A 13741-nucleotide genomic window follows, 5' to 3' on the forward strand; every position below is an offset into this window, starting at 1 on the left:
GGTTGGCACAAGCCCACCTCTCAAGCCTGTCAGGGTCCCCCTGGATGGCACCCCTTCCCTCCCTTCTTTCTTACAAGGAGGGGGAAAATAAAAGATAGAAAAACTCCGCAACAGATTAGCTACCCTGAGAACACAGACATAAATTCTCCTCCTCTAGAGACAACTATGCATATTTGGAGGCCTACATTTTCTTCCAAGATATTTGACAGGTCACTACTAGCTTCTAATTAAGGTACCAATTTTATGGCAGCTCAGCAGGAGTGTATCAAGGCAAAGATTGCTTATCAGCAATTTAATGCTTTAAGGGTGAAGGCAGAGGAACAGCTATGCTGCAAGTTAAACAAACATGAAAATTTCCATTATATCGTCTGTCTTCAGTAGTACGTGTGTTTGCACATTCTTACTCTGCAGTAAATGCCAAGTACTTAAGTACTTGGCCTTAACACATCCAGAACATGCTGAAGCCATTACTCCTATTCACAGACTGAAAATAGCATTCACCGTCAGAGCTGGTCAAAAAAATAATGAAACCAAACTTTACTAGAAAACTGCAGTTCGGTGTTACTCCATGCAAAACATGTCAAGTCTGACAAGCCCACAAGTCAGCCACGGGATATTTTGAACAAAATCTGTCCAAGAGCAGGACAGCAGGTCGGATGCTTAGAGGGTGTGGGGGAGTTGGAGGGGTGCTTTGAAAGTTTACCATTGTAACGACATAAAATACCTTAACAAAAACAGGCGGAAAATTAAGATAAACAGTAGATGTTAGCTAAACCACGACAATAACCTACCAGGGTAACACCTTTAGTCCAGGAAGTACAGAAGAAAGATATACCTGAAGCTCCTTAAAGAACAAATATTTTTTTTCTAAAAGATCACTATTTACATTAGCAGCCATGCAATAATTCTAAAGAGTGTCTTTTTCAGCAGTCATTCTTACCTAAAGGTCCAACGGGTTTGTGTTTAAATCGCCCTTGCCTATAGGCTGTTTCAACTGCTTCAAGGAATGCTGGTATATGTGGTCCAAATCTTTTGAAGGTGTTTGTTTTACTGTCTTTCAGCTCTCTCAGCTGTTTCTGCTTGGCATCCAATGCTTCTTTCACATCACAGTGTTCTCTCCTAAAAGACCAGATTTTTTTTCCAGTAGCAACAGCTTATGAAGCCTTAATTTGATTAAAGTAATTATAAGGTCTCATTTTTCAAGTACTAATAGGACAGTGTATCAAGACCTCAATACTCCAATGTACAGATAGCTACAGACATGCAATAATATTTTTATAGTTTCAAAAAACATAAGACAAAAAAACAAGAAAGAAAATTACTACTTTGCAACAGTTTTCTAAGACTTTTTTATTTCTAACAATTGATAATAAACTGATTTTATTTCTCATTACATGCTTCAACTTCACTCTCTTCTACAAAAGTCTTCAACAGAACACAAAGTAACTGTTGGTTACAATTGATAAAAGATGTTTAAACTAATACATCAAGTGCAATAAGCAGCAATTCTCAAATCTTTTGAGACAATAAATACCCACATTGCCATGATCCCCTCCGGTAATCATTGTTCCAAGTTCAGGTTTCCAAATCGAAGCCAAAGAGTGCTCTGTTTTTCTATTTTGGGTATGGGCTAACTTGGTATATGAACCACCTGCATCAAAGTCTCTACAAATTTGCTTTTAACTATAGACATAATAATTAACCCTAAGCGTATCTATTTCCTTGTAGCATGTTATATATCTTCTGAGATCGTATCAGGATGTACTCATGTACTAAACAACATGAAAAAATTTAAATCATCGTCTGCCCACAGGTTGATAAGCGAATAAAAGACAGATGGTGAGAGGAAGAAAGAAGGGCATTAAACTGACAGTATGGATTTATATCAGGCTTTAAATTAGTAATACCTTTCACCTTTAACGACAGAACAGTTTTCTTAATTTTCCAGAATTTTCTAAATTAGGTCTTATTGTGCCAAACAGAAAAGTTTAGCAAGTCCTAAGATAAACTAGAGGACAAAAATAAAAGAATCTGAAGACTAACACCTCAGAGAATGCAGGTATATAAGAAGGGACCTCTCATAACTTGAAACAAAGGAAAACAGTTACACTCAAAAAGCATAACTTACCTATGTCTAACATGTTCTTCCTTACACTTATATATAGCCTGCTGAAACTGGTCCACCTGTTGACCAATCATTATTTCTTCATTGTGGAATACCTTTAACTTTTCCCTTAAGTGTGCAATTTTCCTTTGTTTTTCCAATTTTTCAGGCTCTGAAACCTGATTAGCACTAGAAAAGATCATACTTCAATATTTTAAAACCACACTGATGATTTATAAGTGACACGAACTTTGTTTTATTACCTGTATCATACAAAAGATTTATGTATCGGAAAGTTATACTTAAGATTCTGTATATTTACAATATTTACAAAGCATAAGAACCAATGGAAGCTAGAAAATGTATATTATCACCAACAAAAATAAAAGCTTTTTTTCTGCCCAATTATCTCATCACCTTCTAGTCAAGATCTTGTTATGTAAAGAAGCAGGATCAGAAATATTAAATATTTACTGGGACTCTGCTAGAGTTTAAATAATATTTTGTTATTGCAGATTTTCTCATTAATCAGAAGACCTCACTCCCTGCATACCTATACCTTAATAAACATACACTGTAACCGCTATATCTGTATTTACCCGCTTTTCAGTTCTTCAATTCGTTTACGTAGCTGTTCATCATCTTTTCCCAGACGTTTTAGCTCAGTTTTTAAACGATTATAAAGTACCTATGAAGAAAACAGGATACAGTAATTTAATAAATAGAAGCAAGAAATAATTTCAAGAAGAACTACAGTTTGAGTAAATAAAGACTGAACTGCATCAAAATAGACAAACATAACTTGAATTTCAAAAATGTGAAAAAGAAGGAATACAAGTTAACTTGAATCATATTTATTTTTGACCTAAGCTTAATATTGCTTAATACCTGTGTAAAGACATAAAACCTACAGCCCCCAACGAGAAATTACTTGAAAGTCAGGCAGGAAATTACACCTATTTTGAACTGCACTATGGATTCAGGAAATCTAGACACAGATGGAGAAGGACATATGGGTAGAGCTAGGACAAGATTAAAGCTTTAAATTGGTATGTACTCTGAGAGTTCTTTGCCTACCTCAGCTTCATTGACTGCTTTTCTTCTTGCCTGCACATCAGCCTTCAAAGAAATACACTGAGGATGCAGGGCTTGTGCTTCTTCACTTATTGTCATTAACCTGTCTTGTATCACTTTGTACTTTTCTTCAGCTTCGTTCACTTTTACCTTTGTTGCAAAAAGAGAATGATACACAAGTAGTAATGAAGCAAAATTTTCTTCAAAACCTCTTAATGCTACAGAGGAAATATGTCTCAACAGAATCCATCCAACAGGTCTCATTTGCTTTTTCTTTTTGTTAAAATAAAAAAAATTAAAAAAAAAAAGCAAGTCATTGCCACTATGAGTATGCTAAGATGAAAATTAATAAATTAACATACTCAGGAAACCAACGGACTACCAAACCTATGAAGTAAACAGCAACCTTCTTTTCTAGGTCATGGTTTACTCAAACACAGGACTCTTAATACAATAAGGCCAAGTACCAGGATATGGAAAAAAGTGAGACCAGTATCTGGACAATGTTCCTTCGACACTACACAGACATGTTTGGCCATAAAATAAAAATGTCTCAATTGCAAAACACACACATAAGTCACATAAGTCTTTTTAAAAAAAAAAAAAAAAAAATCAATGAAAAATTAGTCTCAATTCAGAAAGTTTGGAGGAGTTTCAACACACCAAAAAGTTAAAAAAAAAGAAGATGCTTAGTATTTCTCAGCACAAGATATATTTCATAGGTGAATCTGAATGCTTGGCAAAATTATTCTTTCTTGCTACCTACAGAAGTCTTAAGTACCATCCAAAAGGTCTGTTAAATTTCCAGATATCTTCTGTAATCAGACGCTGCTCTTTCCTAAGGCAATGATACCCAAGGAAACCTACATGACAGATCTCTGAAAGATGCTCCAACATTACAGAAATAGGCATCAAAAAAGTACTCCCAACAATAAAACAGTTTAAATTACTGTTCACTGGTATATGCAATGTTAGTCATCTCAAATTCCTAGTCAAAATAATATAACCCTTACCTGAAACAAAAATATCAGCACAAAAACCACACACATATACCCCTAAACAGCAGAAACCAAAATGTCCTAATATTATTATCCCGTGGAATGTGGAATGCAAATGTTACCGTTAAGTTTTAGATGGTTAAAAAGGTGTATAAATGGGAATGTTCTTAGCTGCTTATGAAAAGCTAAGATTCTCTGTTTCAATAGCTTACAAGCTAAAGGACAATCATAGTTTAAATATTATTTTTATTCTTGAGTCAAGGAGCCAAAACTAGAGTGACATATGGTGTAAACCATGTATGTACCTGGCATTCTTCTATCTTCTGAACAAACTTCTCTGTATTGCCTTCTTCAGCTCTGATGCCTTCTTTGATTGGCTGTATTTCTTTTTCCATCTCACCCACCTAAATAGAAGCATATCTTAGCATGTATCAGAATGTCCACAGCAGACTGGGAATAATTTAAAGTACCTTTCATATGAGGCAACATATTTTAGCAAGACATTTACCACTGCCCATGCCATTTTATGTTTCAAATCTTCAAGATGATTTCGCATCTCATTCACAAATCCAATGCTTTTGTAACGTTCCTTTTTTTCACAATAAAGCAGCTTAAGTTCTTGAAGACGCTAAAAAAAAAAAGAGAGGTTCAATAATTAGTGCAAAAAGCTGTGATATAATATGAGATCTTGGAAATTTTTTTTTTTATTTAATGTCACTGAGACCTAATGAAATCAAAACTAGGTAGTTTAACTCCTATAGTTATTTCAATGTTCAGATCTGTACTAATAATTACTCTAGCTTTTAAATACCTCTACTCCTTGTTCTATCTGAATAGATGTATTTTCCTTAGTTTTCATAATAGATGAATAATCTTCTTTCATTTGTTCCAGCTGAGTTGCCTTCATAAAAAACTAAAAAGGAATAAAAAGATGCAGATGTCAGATTCAGCAGCGTATCTAAGTGGACCCTAAATAATTACCATAGAAAGACCACTCATCCCAACCTCTGTGCCTGCTGTACGATACCCAAAGTAAAATAACTGGTGGAGTATTTCTGAATAATGAACTAAGTCAGCAGTGTCCTTTTTTTTTTTTTTAATTTATCCATGTCTTCAGAGAAAAGAAACTTCAAAAAAATGTTCTTCCAAGTGGATGACTGCTACAATCAGATAGTGTCTGGGGTGGAGTTAAATTACTTCACAGCAACTGGTATGATGCTGCCTTTTAGATGTGTGACCAAAACAATGCTGGTAACACACTGTTTTAGCTATTGCTGAACAGTGTATAGCATCAAGGCCTCCTCTGTTTCTCACTCCACTCTCTCAGTGGATAGACTAGCAGGGTGTGCAAGTGGTTGGGAGTGGATACAACCAGGCAGATGAACGCAACTAACCAAAGAGGTATTACATTCCATAAAATGTCACTGTCATGATTTAGCTCCAGCTGGCAGCTAAGCACCACACAGCTGCTCACTCACTCCCCCCTGGTGGGATGGGGAAGAGAATCAGAAGCATGAAAGTGAAAAAACTCATGGGTTGAGATAAAGACAGTTTAACAGGTAAAGCAAAAGTCGCGCATGCAAAGCAAAACAAGGAATTCATTCACCCCTCCCCAGGGGCAGGCAGGTGTTCAGCCATCTCCAGGAAAGCAGGGCTGCATCACATGTAACCGTTACTTGGGAAGACAAACATCATCACTCCAAGAGATCGATGAAGATATTAAAGAGTACTGGTCCCAGTACAGACCACTGAGTGATACTGCTTGTCACCAATCTCCATCTGGACACTGGGCCATTGACCACTACCCTTGCGATGTGACCATCCAACCAATTCCTCATCCACCTAACAGTCCACCCATCAAATCCATCTCTCTCCAACTGAGAGAGAAAGATGTTGTGGGGGACTGTGTCAAAGGCCTTACAGAAGTCCAGATAGATGACATCTGTAGCTCTTCCTTTGTCCACTGATGTGATCACTCCATCACAAAAGGCCACTAGGTTGGCCAGGCAGGACTTGCCCTTGCTGAAGCCATGCTGGCTGTCTCAGTTCACCTCCCTGCCCTCCATGTGCCTTAGCTTCTAGGAGGATCTGTTCCATGATCTTCCCAGGCACAGAGGTGAGGCTGACATGTTGGTAGTTCCCAGCATCCTCCTTCCTACCTTTTTGAAAAATGGGTGCAATGTTTCCCCTTTTTCCAGTCTGCAGGGACTTCATCTGACTGCCAGGACTTTGTAAGTATCATGGAGAGTGGCTTGGCAACTACCTCAGCCAATGCCCTCAGGACTCTGGGGTGCATCCTGTCAGGTCCCATGGACTTGTACATGTTCAGGTCTGGTCTCAAACCTGATCTTCTCTTACAGTGGGAAGGACTTGGATCCTCCAGTCCCCATCTTGCAGTCCATCCACTCAAGAGGTGTGGGAAGAGAGACTGCCAGTGAAGACTGAGGCAAAAAAGACTGCCCCCAGCTTTTTATTGCTACGCATGATGTCATATGGTATGGAATATCCCCTTGGTCAGTTGGGGTCAGCTGTCCCGGCTGTGTCCCCTCCCAACTCACTGTGCACCTCCAACCTACTCACTGGTGGGGTGGCGTGAGAAGCAGAAAAGGCCTTGACTCTGTGTAAGCCCTGCTCAGCAATCACGAAAACATCTCTATATTATCAATGCTATTTTCAGCACAAATCAAAAACATAACCCCATACTAGTTAATTTTCTTCATAGCAGCTATCCCAGCCGAAACCAGCACAGTCATGAGCAGCAATAAGAAGGGAGAGGAGAGGGTTTACGGGTGTTTACCCACCTTTTGCTTGGGAACTGGCTGGGCATCAGCCTATCCATGGGAGGTGGTGAGTGACTCCCTTTGTATCTCTTGTTTGTTTTGCTTACTTTCTCTCTTCTTCCAGCTTTTCCTTCATTCTTTAAACAAGTTTTATCTCAACCCACAAATTTTCTTGCTTTTACTCTTCCTTTCCTCTTGCCCCATCCCAAGCAGAGGGCAGCACAGAAGGGACGTGAGTGAGTGGCTGTGTGGTGCTTAGCTGCTTACGTGAGTTAACCCACAACAGGTCATTAAAATTAAGAACTCTGATTTTTTTTTTTTTTTCCTCCAAATGCCACCTCTAAAAATTTGAAATCAGTATTTTAATGTTTAATCAGAATGTTAAATTATTTTTCTTACCTTGTACTTGTCACCTTCATTTTTAGACTGTAAAAAGTGCTTGCTCATCTCTTGGGTTAAAACAGACACAGGATTATCTACCTGTAAAAATAAATTACTTTAATTTTAAGTTAAAAAGTTCTTATATAACTGCATATCCATGAAAATGAGCAAACCATCTCCCTGTTCCATGCTCAGCAATAAGCTGAGAGAGGCAGATCCAGAAATTAAGATTTCTGCTCCTCTTACCCTGAAAAAAAAAAACACACACAAACAAAAAAAAAAAAACACAAAACAAACCCTAACAACAAACAAACAAAAAATTTAAAAAATACAACTCCATCAAGTTGGCTCACAGATGATAGCAAATACTTATCTGTCTAGGTCAGAATCTTATTCTGAATTTTATGAGGTATGAATTTCAACTTTCTTTTGCCATTTTATTCGGTCTTGAAAGAACACAGAAGAAGTGAACCTCTCTCCATTTTATTAAATGGAACATTGTTTTTTATTTGAAGAATTATAACATAACATGCTGATGTCTTAAATTGCACAGAACTGAAACACTGTAACAATTACCTGTATATTGAAGTGATCCAGTATTCCTATGAGTTCATCTTTCTTTGAAGAAATTAAGGTCCCTAATGGTAAAAAAAGAAAGGAAAAATACCAATAGGTCCAAAGCAGAGAGACATACAATGCCCTAGCCTTTTGTTCAATCTATTGGTTCTTAGTAAATGTGAAAAATGAGATTAGTTTTTTTGTAACACAGTTGTAGTCCTAAATAAGAAACACTGTTTGGTTGGGTTTTTTAATTTTTCCAATATATTGCATTTGTACATGAAGACTTCTAGTTGAAGTCCCTCCTTTCTTCATAAACCCGCTGTGACAGAATTTAGGTTAATCAGCAAATTCAACAAACACTCAGAAAGACTTAAAAATATGTTCAGCCTCATCACACAAGCAGATTTTCATAAAGACGATACTGTATGACCTCACATCATGCAGAACTTGACACAACTACTGTCATGCTAAAATATTCTTAGTCTAAGGTAAACACAAAAAAAATAGACATCATTATCCTTGGATGATGAAATGAGAAACATCATCCTGTACTAACATCAAGGCATTTAAAGCAATGAAAACATTTGAAGAGCTTCTAAGACTGAGAACAAAACAAAACTACCACCAACCAGATTTGCTTTTCAGTCTGTAATTTCTGCTTCCATCCAGATTAATATGCTGATTCACAATAATAGAGCTGCCATATACTTCTGGTTTAAATGCATCTCTACCTTGGTTTCGCAATGTTATGGAAATATCTGCAGAACTAAACCATAAAAATAATAAAACAGACAATTGGCATTAGTTCCAAATGTTTAAAAAAAAAAAATCAGAACATTCTAACTTTCCACAAAAATTGTCATGCCTTGTACAGGTCACAACTGGAAGTCAGTCACAGTACCTATCAGAACAAGATGTATCTATGTTGTTTGAGCCAAAACAGCATTGCAGACACATGGCCAGAAAGGCTGCCACACACTGACTTGTTTGCACCTTCTATACTTCAGATCAATCATGAGCCAAAAGCAAATAGTTGTGAGATTTCCCCCACTCTCCCTTCCCATCCACGTGCTCCTTCTTTAGGTTGCAGAACCAAGTTGCATTTTGGTTTTCCTCCTGTCCCCAAATTGGTTTCTGTAGAAAACAGTTGCTTAGCTTCTACAGCCACCCCTAACCAAAGTGAGCCTAGAACAAGAGCTTGATGTTACTTTTTTGCAAGCTACTATTAAATGTAACAACCACCATCCAGGACACTTGGATGACTTTGCCTGTACAGCTTGCTGGAGCGTGTCCAGAGAAGGGCAACCGAGCTGCTGAGGGGTCTGGAGCACAAGTCTTATGAGGAGCGGCTGAGGGAACTGGGGTTGTTCAGTCTGGAGAAGAGGAGGCTGAGGGGAGACCTTATCGCTCTCTACAACTACCTGAAAGGGGGTTGTGGCGACGAGGGTGTTGGTCTCTTCTCCCAACTAACCAGCGACAGGCCGAGAGGAAATGGCCTCGAGTTGCGCCAGGGGAGGTTTAGGTTGGATATTAGGAAAAATCTCTTCACCGAGAGGGTGGCATTGGAAGCCAAGCATTGGAACAGGCTGCCCAGGGAGGTGGTGGAGTCGCCATCTCTGGAAGTGTTCAAAAACGTGTGGATGTGGCGCTTCAGGACATGGTTTAGGGAACATGGTGGTGTTGGATTAATGGTTGGACTTGATGATCTTGAAGGTCTTTTCCATCCTAGTGATTCTGTGAGGGTAGTATTTGTTCTAACTGCTGCTTGCAGATGCTTTCTTTGTGGTTTCACAGCCTGGTCATAAGGCAAACCTTTTTAATAAAGGGCTGAGAGAGTTGGCATTATTCAGCCTGGAGAAGGCTCCAGTACTTCTTGCAGCCCTCCAGTAATTCAAGGGGGCTTATAAGAAAGATGGGGACAGACATTTTAGCAGGGCCTGTTGAGACAGGACAAAGGGTAACAGTTTTAAACTAAAAGACAGTAGATTTAGGCTAGATAGAAGGAATAAATGTTTCCCAACGAGGGTGGTGAAACACTGGCACAGGTTGCCCAGAGAGGTGGCAGATGTCCCATCCCTGTAAACATTCCAGGTGAGGTTGGACAGGGCTCTGAGCAACCTGATCTACTTGAAGATGTCCCTGCTCATTGCAGGGGGCTTGGACTAGATGGCCTTTAAAGGTTCCAATCCAAACTATGCTATGGTTCTATGAAATATTCTATAGCAGAATGCTTAAGGCGTTCTTCTGGAAAAGATGAGATGTTATTTCACTTTTGAATTCATATTTTCTGTTTCTCAAGTGAACGCTGAAACATTAAGTTGTTATACGTAAGGGAGGTACTGCCAACAATTTTACTCCAAGGACCTCTGAAAGGAAAAGCCTGGGGCACTGAGTTACAGCTTTATGTAAATGTAAACTTTTAAACATCCTCCCCTATCTTTTTATTAATTCCCCTAACCATGATATCCCCACTCTTGCAGCAGACATGAATCTACTTCCTGCATGTTTAGTAAACCACCTGTCAAGGTCTTTATATTGTATATTCATTCATGTCACCAGAAAGGCAGAAAAAGAAGTAACCTCACTGCTCACAGAACAATGATAACTAGTTTCCTATGAATTTTTTCTAACAAACTCAATTCTTCTGTAGGATATTCAAGTACATTATAGAAGCAATACACAAGAACTGGGCAAAACACAGGACATATCACTATGTTAGCTAGTTCAGAGATAATGGTATACTACTGGTAAATTACTGGTAAAATTTTTGATGTGGTTTGTGTTTGTAGTTTTGGGGTTTTTTTGTCTAAATGTGGTCTCTTCAGTATTATGCTTTTTATTCAAATCTGGTAGATCCAATAAGAGAACAGAGAAAATGAAGACAAATAGAAAACTGATCAGCTAACCTGAATCAAAATCACTAAACAACATGTTCAACCTTAAAACTTTCTCAGTTTTACTTACGTCTCTCCATCTCGTACAAACATTTTTAATGAGGAACCTCTATTAGTTGCAGTGGCTTTTCCACCAAGTCCAACAATTAGAGCAGTTAATACAGAACTTTTTCCACCTGTAATAGAAGCATTGAACTTTTAAAAAAAATTTCTTGTAACTCTTTATTCAGTTTACCCATATTACAGATTTTGTTTGACTGCTTATGTGTTCATGGACTTACTTAAAGTCCAAATTCTGTCTTTATTGAACAAACATATAAAATAGCAATAACTCTAGAAAAATATCCATCACTTCCAAGGTTCTCCCTTAAAACAAAACAAAAAAACCCTAAAACATTCTGAGCCAAACTTCTGTTAATTCTACTTAGCAATTTGCATTCAACAAGATGCCCTATCTCCCCTTCCTTACAAGCATACAGAAAACATGTATACAACAAAAGAAATAAAAAGTATATTACCATTTATATAATCAGCTTTCAAATTTTATGTTTAATTTTTGAAATTCTCTCTCCAAAAGAAGCAAACTTGCATAAATAAGTATCACTTTCTTCTCCTATAATAGTTATATGACACATACTTGGAAAATTACTGTGCATTTAATAATGAACATATGAGTACATTTAGTTTAAATATAAATTTATGTATGATTTAGGTATGAAAAGATTTATATTCACAGTATCTTTTGCAAATCTCCAAATTTAAGACCTAACTTCTTCACCAGCCTTGAACTACTGGGATAGACTTGTGTGGTTCCCAAGTCCAAAAGTGAATCCGCCTCCATTCTGAAAAGATAGCTAGCAATTCTTTTTCAAATAAAAATTTCATCTTCCAAATTATAGAACAAAAGTGTTCTTTGACAAAGAAATGATGCAACTAATACTTACTTCCATTGTTTCCAACAACAAAATTGAGATTTGATCCAAACTGAAAAGGCCCCAACATCGAATGGCACATAAAGTTCTTCAGCTGGATACTTTCAATTATCCCAACTTCCCCTGCAGTCTAAAGAATTAACAATTAAAACTGGTGTATGTACGCATTTTAATGAGATATTAAAAAAAATTAAACTATGATGAGAATCCAAACAGCTGCACGATATGAAACACGAATAGTTACAAACTACAACGGAATCAGAAGGGTTTCATGACACTATGAAAAGTTGCTTGCTACAGAACAGTTATGTAATAAAATGAGAGGAAAACAGTTATCAAAGCTGATCACTCACTCGTAGTAACTTTCAGTTCTCCTCATAACTAACTTAGAATTAATACAATATAAAAGATTAAGATCGCAGGTTCTATACAAGTGTCAGAGCAGTAAAGAGCACCATAGAAAGACTTTTTTTGTTACTTAAATAATACCATTTGTGAGAATTCTTAGCACAGCCTAGAACAAGGGAAATTAAATTAGATCAGGAACGAGGAAACGAAACTAGAAATGGGACAGCCCACTGTTCAACTGATGAAGTATTGTTTTGACAGGAAATTTTAGTTTTGTCGCCAGTGGTTTAGACAAGCAATGTTTTCTAAGAAAGCAAAGCCCTCAGGAAAAATAAACAAACAAATGACACAGAACAGCTGCTGTTCAAGAAAATGAAGTGAGGAATAACTCATCTGCATACAAAAAAATCAACCACAGTGTCTTATAATACACACAGTATCCGTAATTTCAGCAATTATTTTTTTAAAATCCTCCATCAAACTGGAATCCAACTATTACAGAAGACTAGAAAAAAAGTGGTATTTCTGTTTTCAAGTTTCATTTTCATCAAAATATGCATTTCAAACACTTGATTTTTTTAGTCATTTGAAAGTGTCAGCTATGCAAAACAAACAAGTACTTGGTGCTTCTTCTAGTAAATAATTTGTTTTCTCAATATTGTCTCTGCTTTTATTAAAACCATAAACCAAATATACCATACTTCTATCAAACAAAATCTGTTTCCTTTATTTGGTTATTTGACAGCCTCAGTAGTATTCATTCTATAAAACCAGAATACTGTTATTTTATGATCAAGTGTTATAACTACATGACTCAAAAGATGTATGATAATATGAACTCATGCAGAAATCCTCATCGCAGACATTACCTCGAGCTTCTTTTATCTTGGTTCCACTGAAGGCTACATGCAAGATGTTTTATTTCAACATCAACCAAATGCACATAACTTTTTTTATATCAACTTTTTCTTATATCTCCTCCCTGCAACTTTTTAAACAACTTACCGACAGTAAAGAGAAATTACTACCAGCTGAAGACTGTGAATTTTCTTCTTCAGTAGACTCATCGCTATGTTCATCTGTGTATTCTTGTCTCTGTCTTTTGTGGGATCCAGGCTTTGAAATACTTTCTTCCTTTCTCTTGCCCATGGGTACTGAAAAATGAAAGTAAAGAAAGATTGTAGGTTTCAGTCTTCTAGATGAAAACATACCTACAGATGATAGCACAGACATACCAATTTATTTACTTTGGTAAAAGAAATATTAAGATCATAGCAAATATTGCAAGAAACAAATGCTTTTTCAGAACTGAATTCTCAGTGAATTTAAGCCTAAGCTTACTATGAAGAAGTTGTATTAGAACGAAAGAAACACAACTTCATTATTCTAATCAAGATGAATTTTTTTCTTGATTAGCAACAAAACCAACCTTGATTCTGTTTTCCTTGCTACATTAGGCTTTGGGATATTTGCTGGAATTGTTTTTGGTTAGTAATGGAGTTGAAGATGAAGTTGTAAAAAGTACATAACTATCATAATATGATCAGCAGCATCAATGCACATTTGATTAAAGTCAGCTGCGCAGCCGAAGAGAAAATGTATCAATTATGTGGTTGACAAATGCCTAGAAAAGTAATATGCAGAACACATTAAAAAAAAAATAAAGGAA

The 13741-nt window shown here is 36.9% G+C and overlaps 1 protein-coding gene across 1 annotated transcript in view; it reads right to left on the reverse strand.

Moving 5' to 3' along the window:
• SMC6 (structural maintenance of chromosomes 6) overlaps positions 1–13221 on the reverse strand; it is a 30875-nt gene extending 17654 nt beyond the window's left edge. Inside the window, exons 1-13 of the mRNA XM_010291667.1 lie at positions 13078–13221; positions 11737–11854; positions 10863–10968; positions 8528–8664; positions 7914–7975; positions 7356–7436; positions 4988–5089; positions 4685–4804; positions 4482–4580; positions 3182–3328; positions 2704–2792; positions 2129–2293; positions 941–1119 (exon numbers count right to left, since the gene is read on the reverse strand). Coding sequence (XP_010289969.1) covers positions 941–1119; positions 2129–2293; positions 2704–2792; positions 3182–3328; positions 4482–4580; positions 4685–4804; positions 4988–5089; positions 7356–7436; positions 7914–7975; positions 8528–8664; positions 10863–10968; positions 11737–11854; positions 13078–13221 — 1549 coding nt within the window. The remainder of the gene's footprint in view (positions 1–940; positions 1120–2128; positions 2294–2703; positions 2793–3181; positions 3329–4481; positions 4581–4684; positions 4805–4987; positions 5090–7355; positions 7437–7913; positions 7976–8527; positions 8665–10862; positions 10969–11736; positions 11855–13077) is intronic.
• Between the last annotated feature and the right edge of the window lie 520 nt (positions 13222–13741).

The sequence above is a fragment of the Phaethon lepturus genome, unplaced genomic scaffold, assembly GCF_000687285.1.
Source record: "Phaethon lepturus isolate BGI_N335 unplaced genomic scaffold, ASM68728v1 scaffold7497, whole genome shotgun sequence".
NCBI classification, from domain to species: Eukaryota; Metazoa; Chordata; class Aves; order Phaethontiformes; family Phaethontidae; genus Phaethon; species Phaethon lepturus.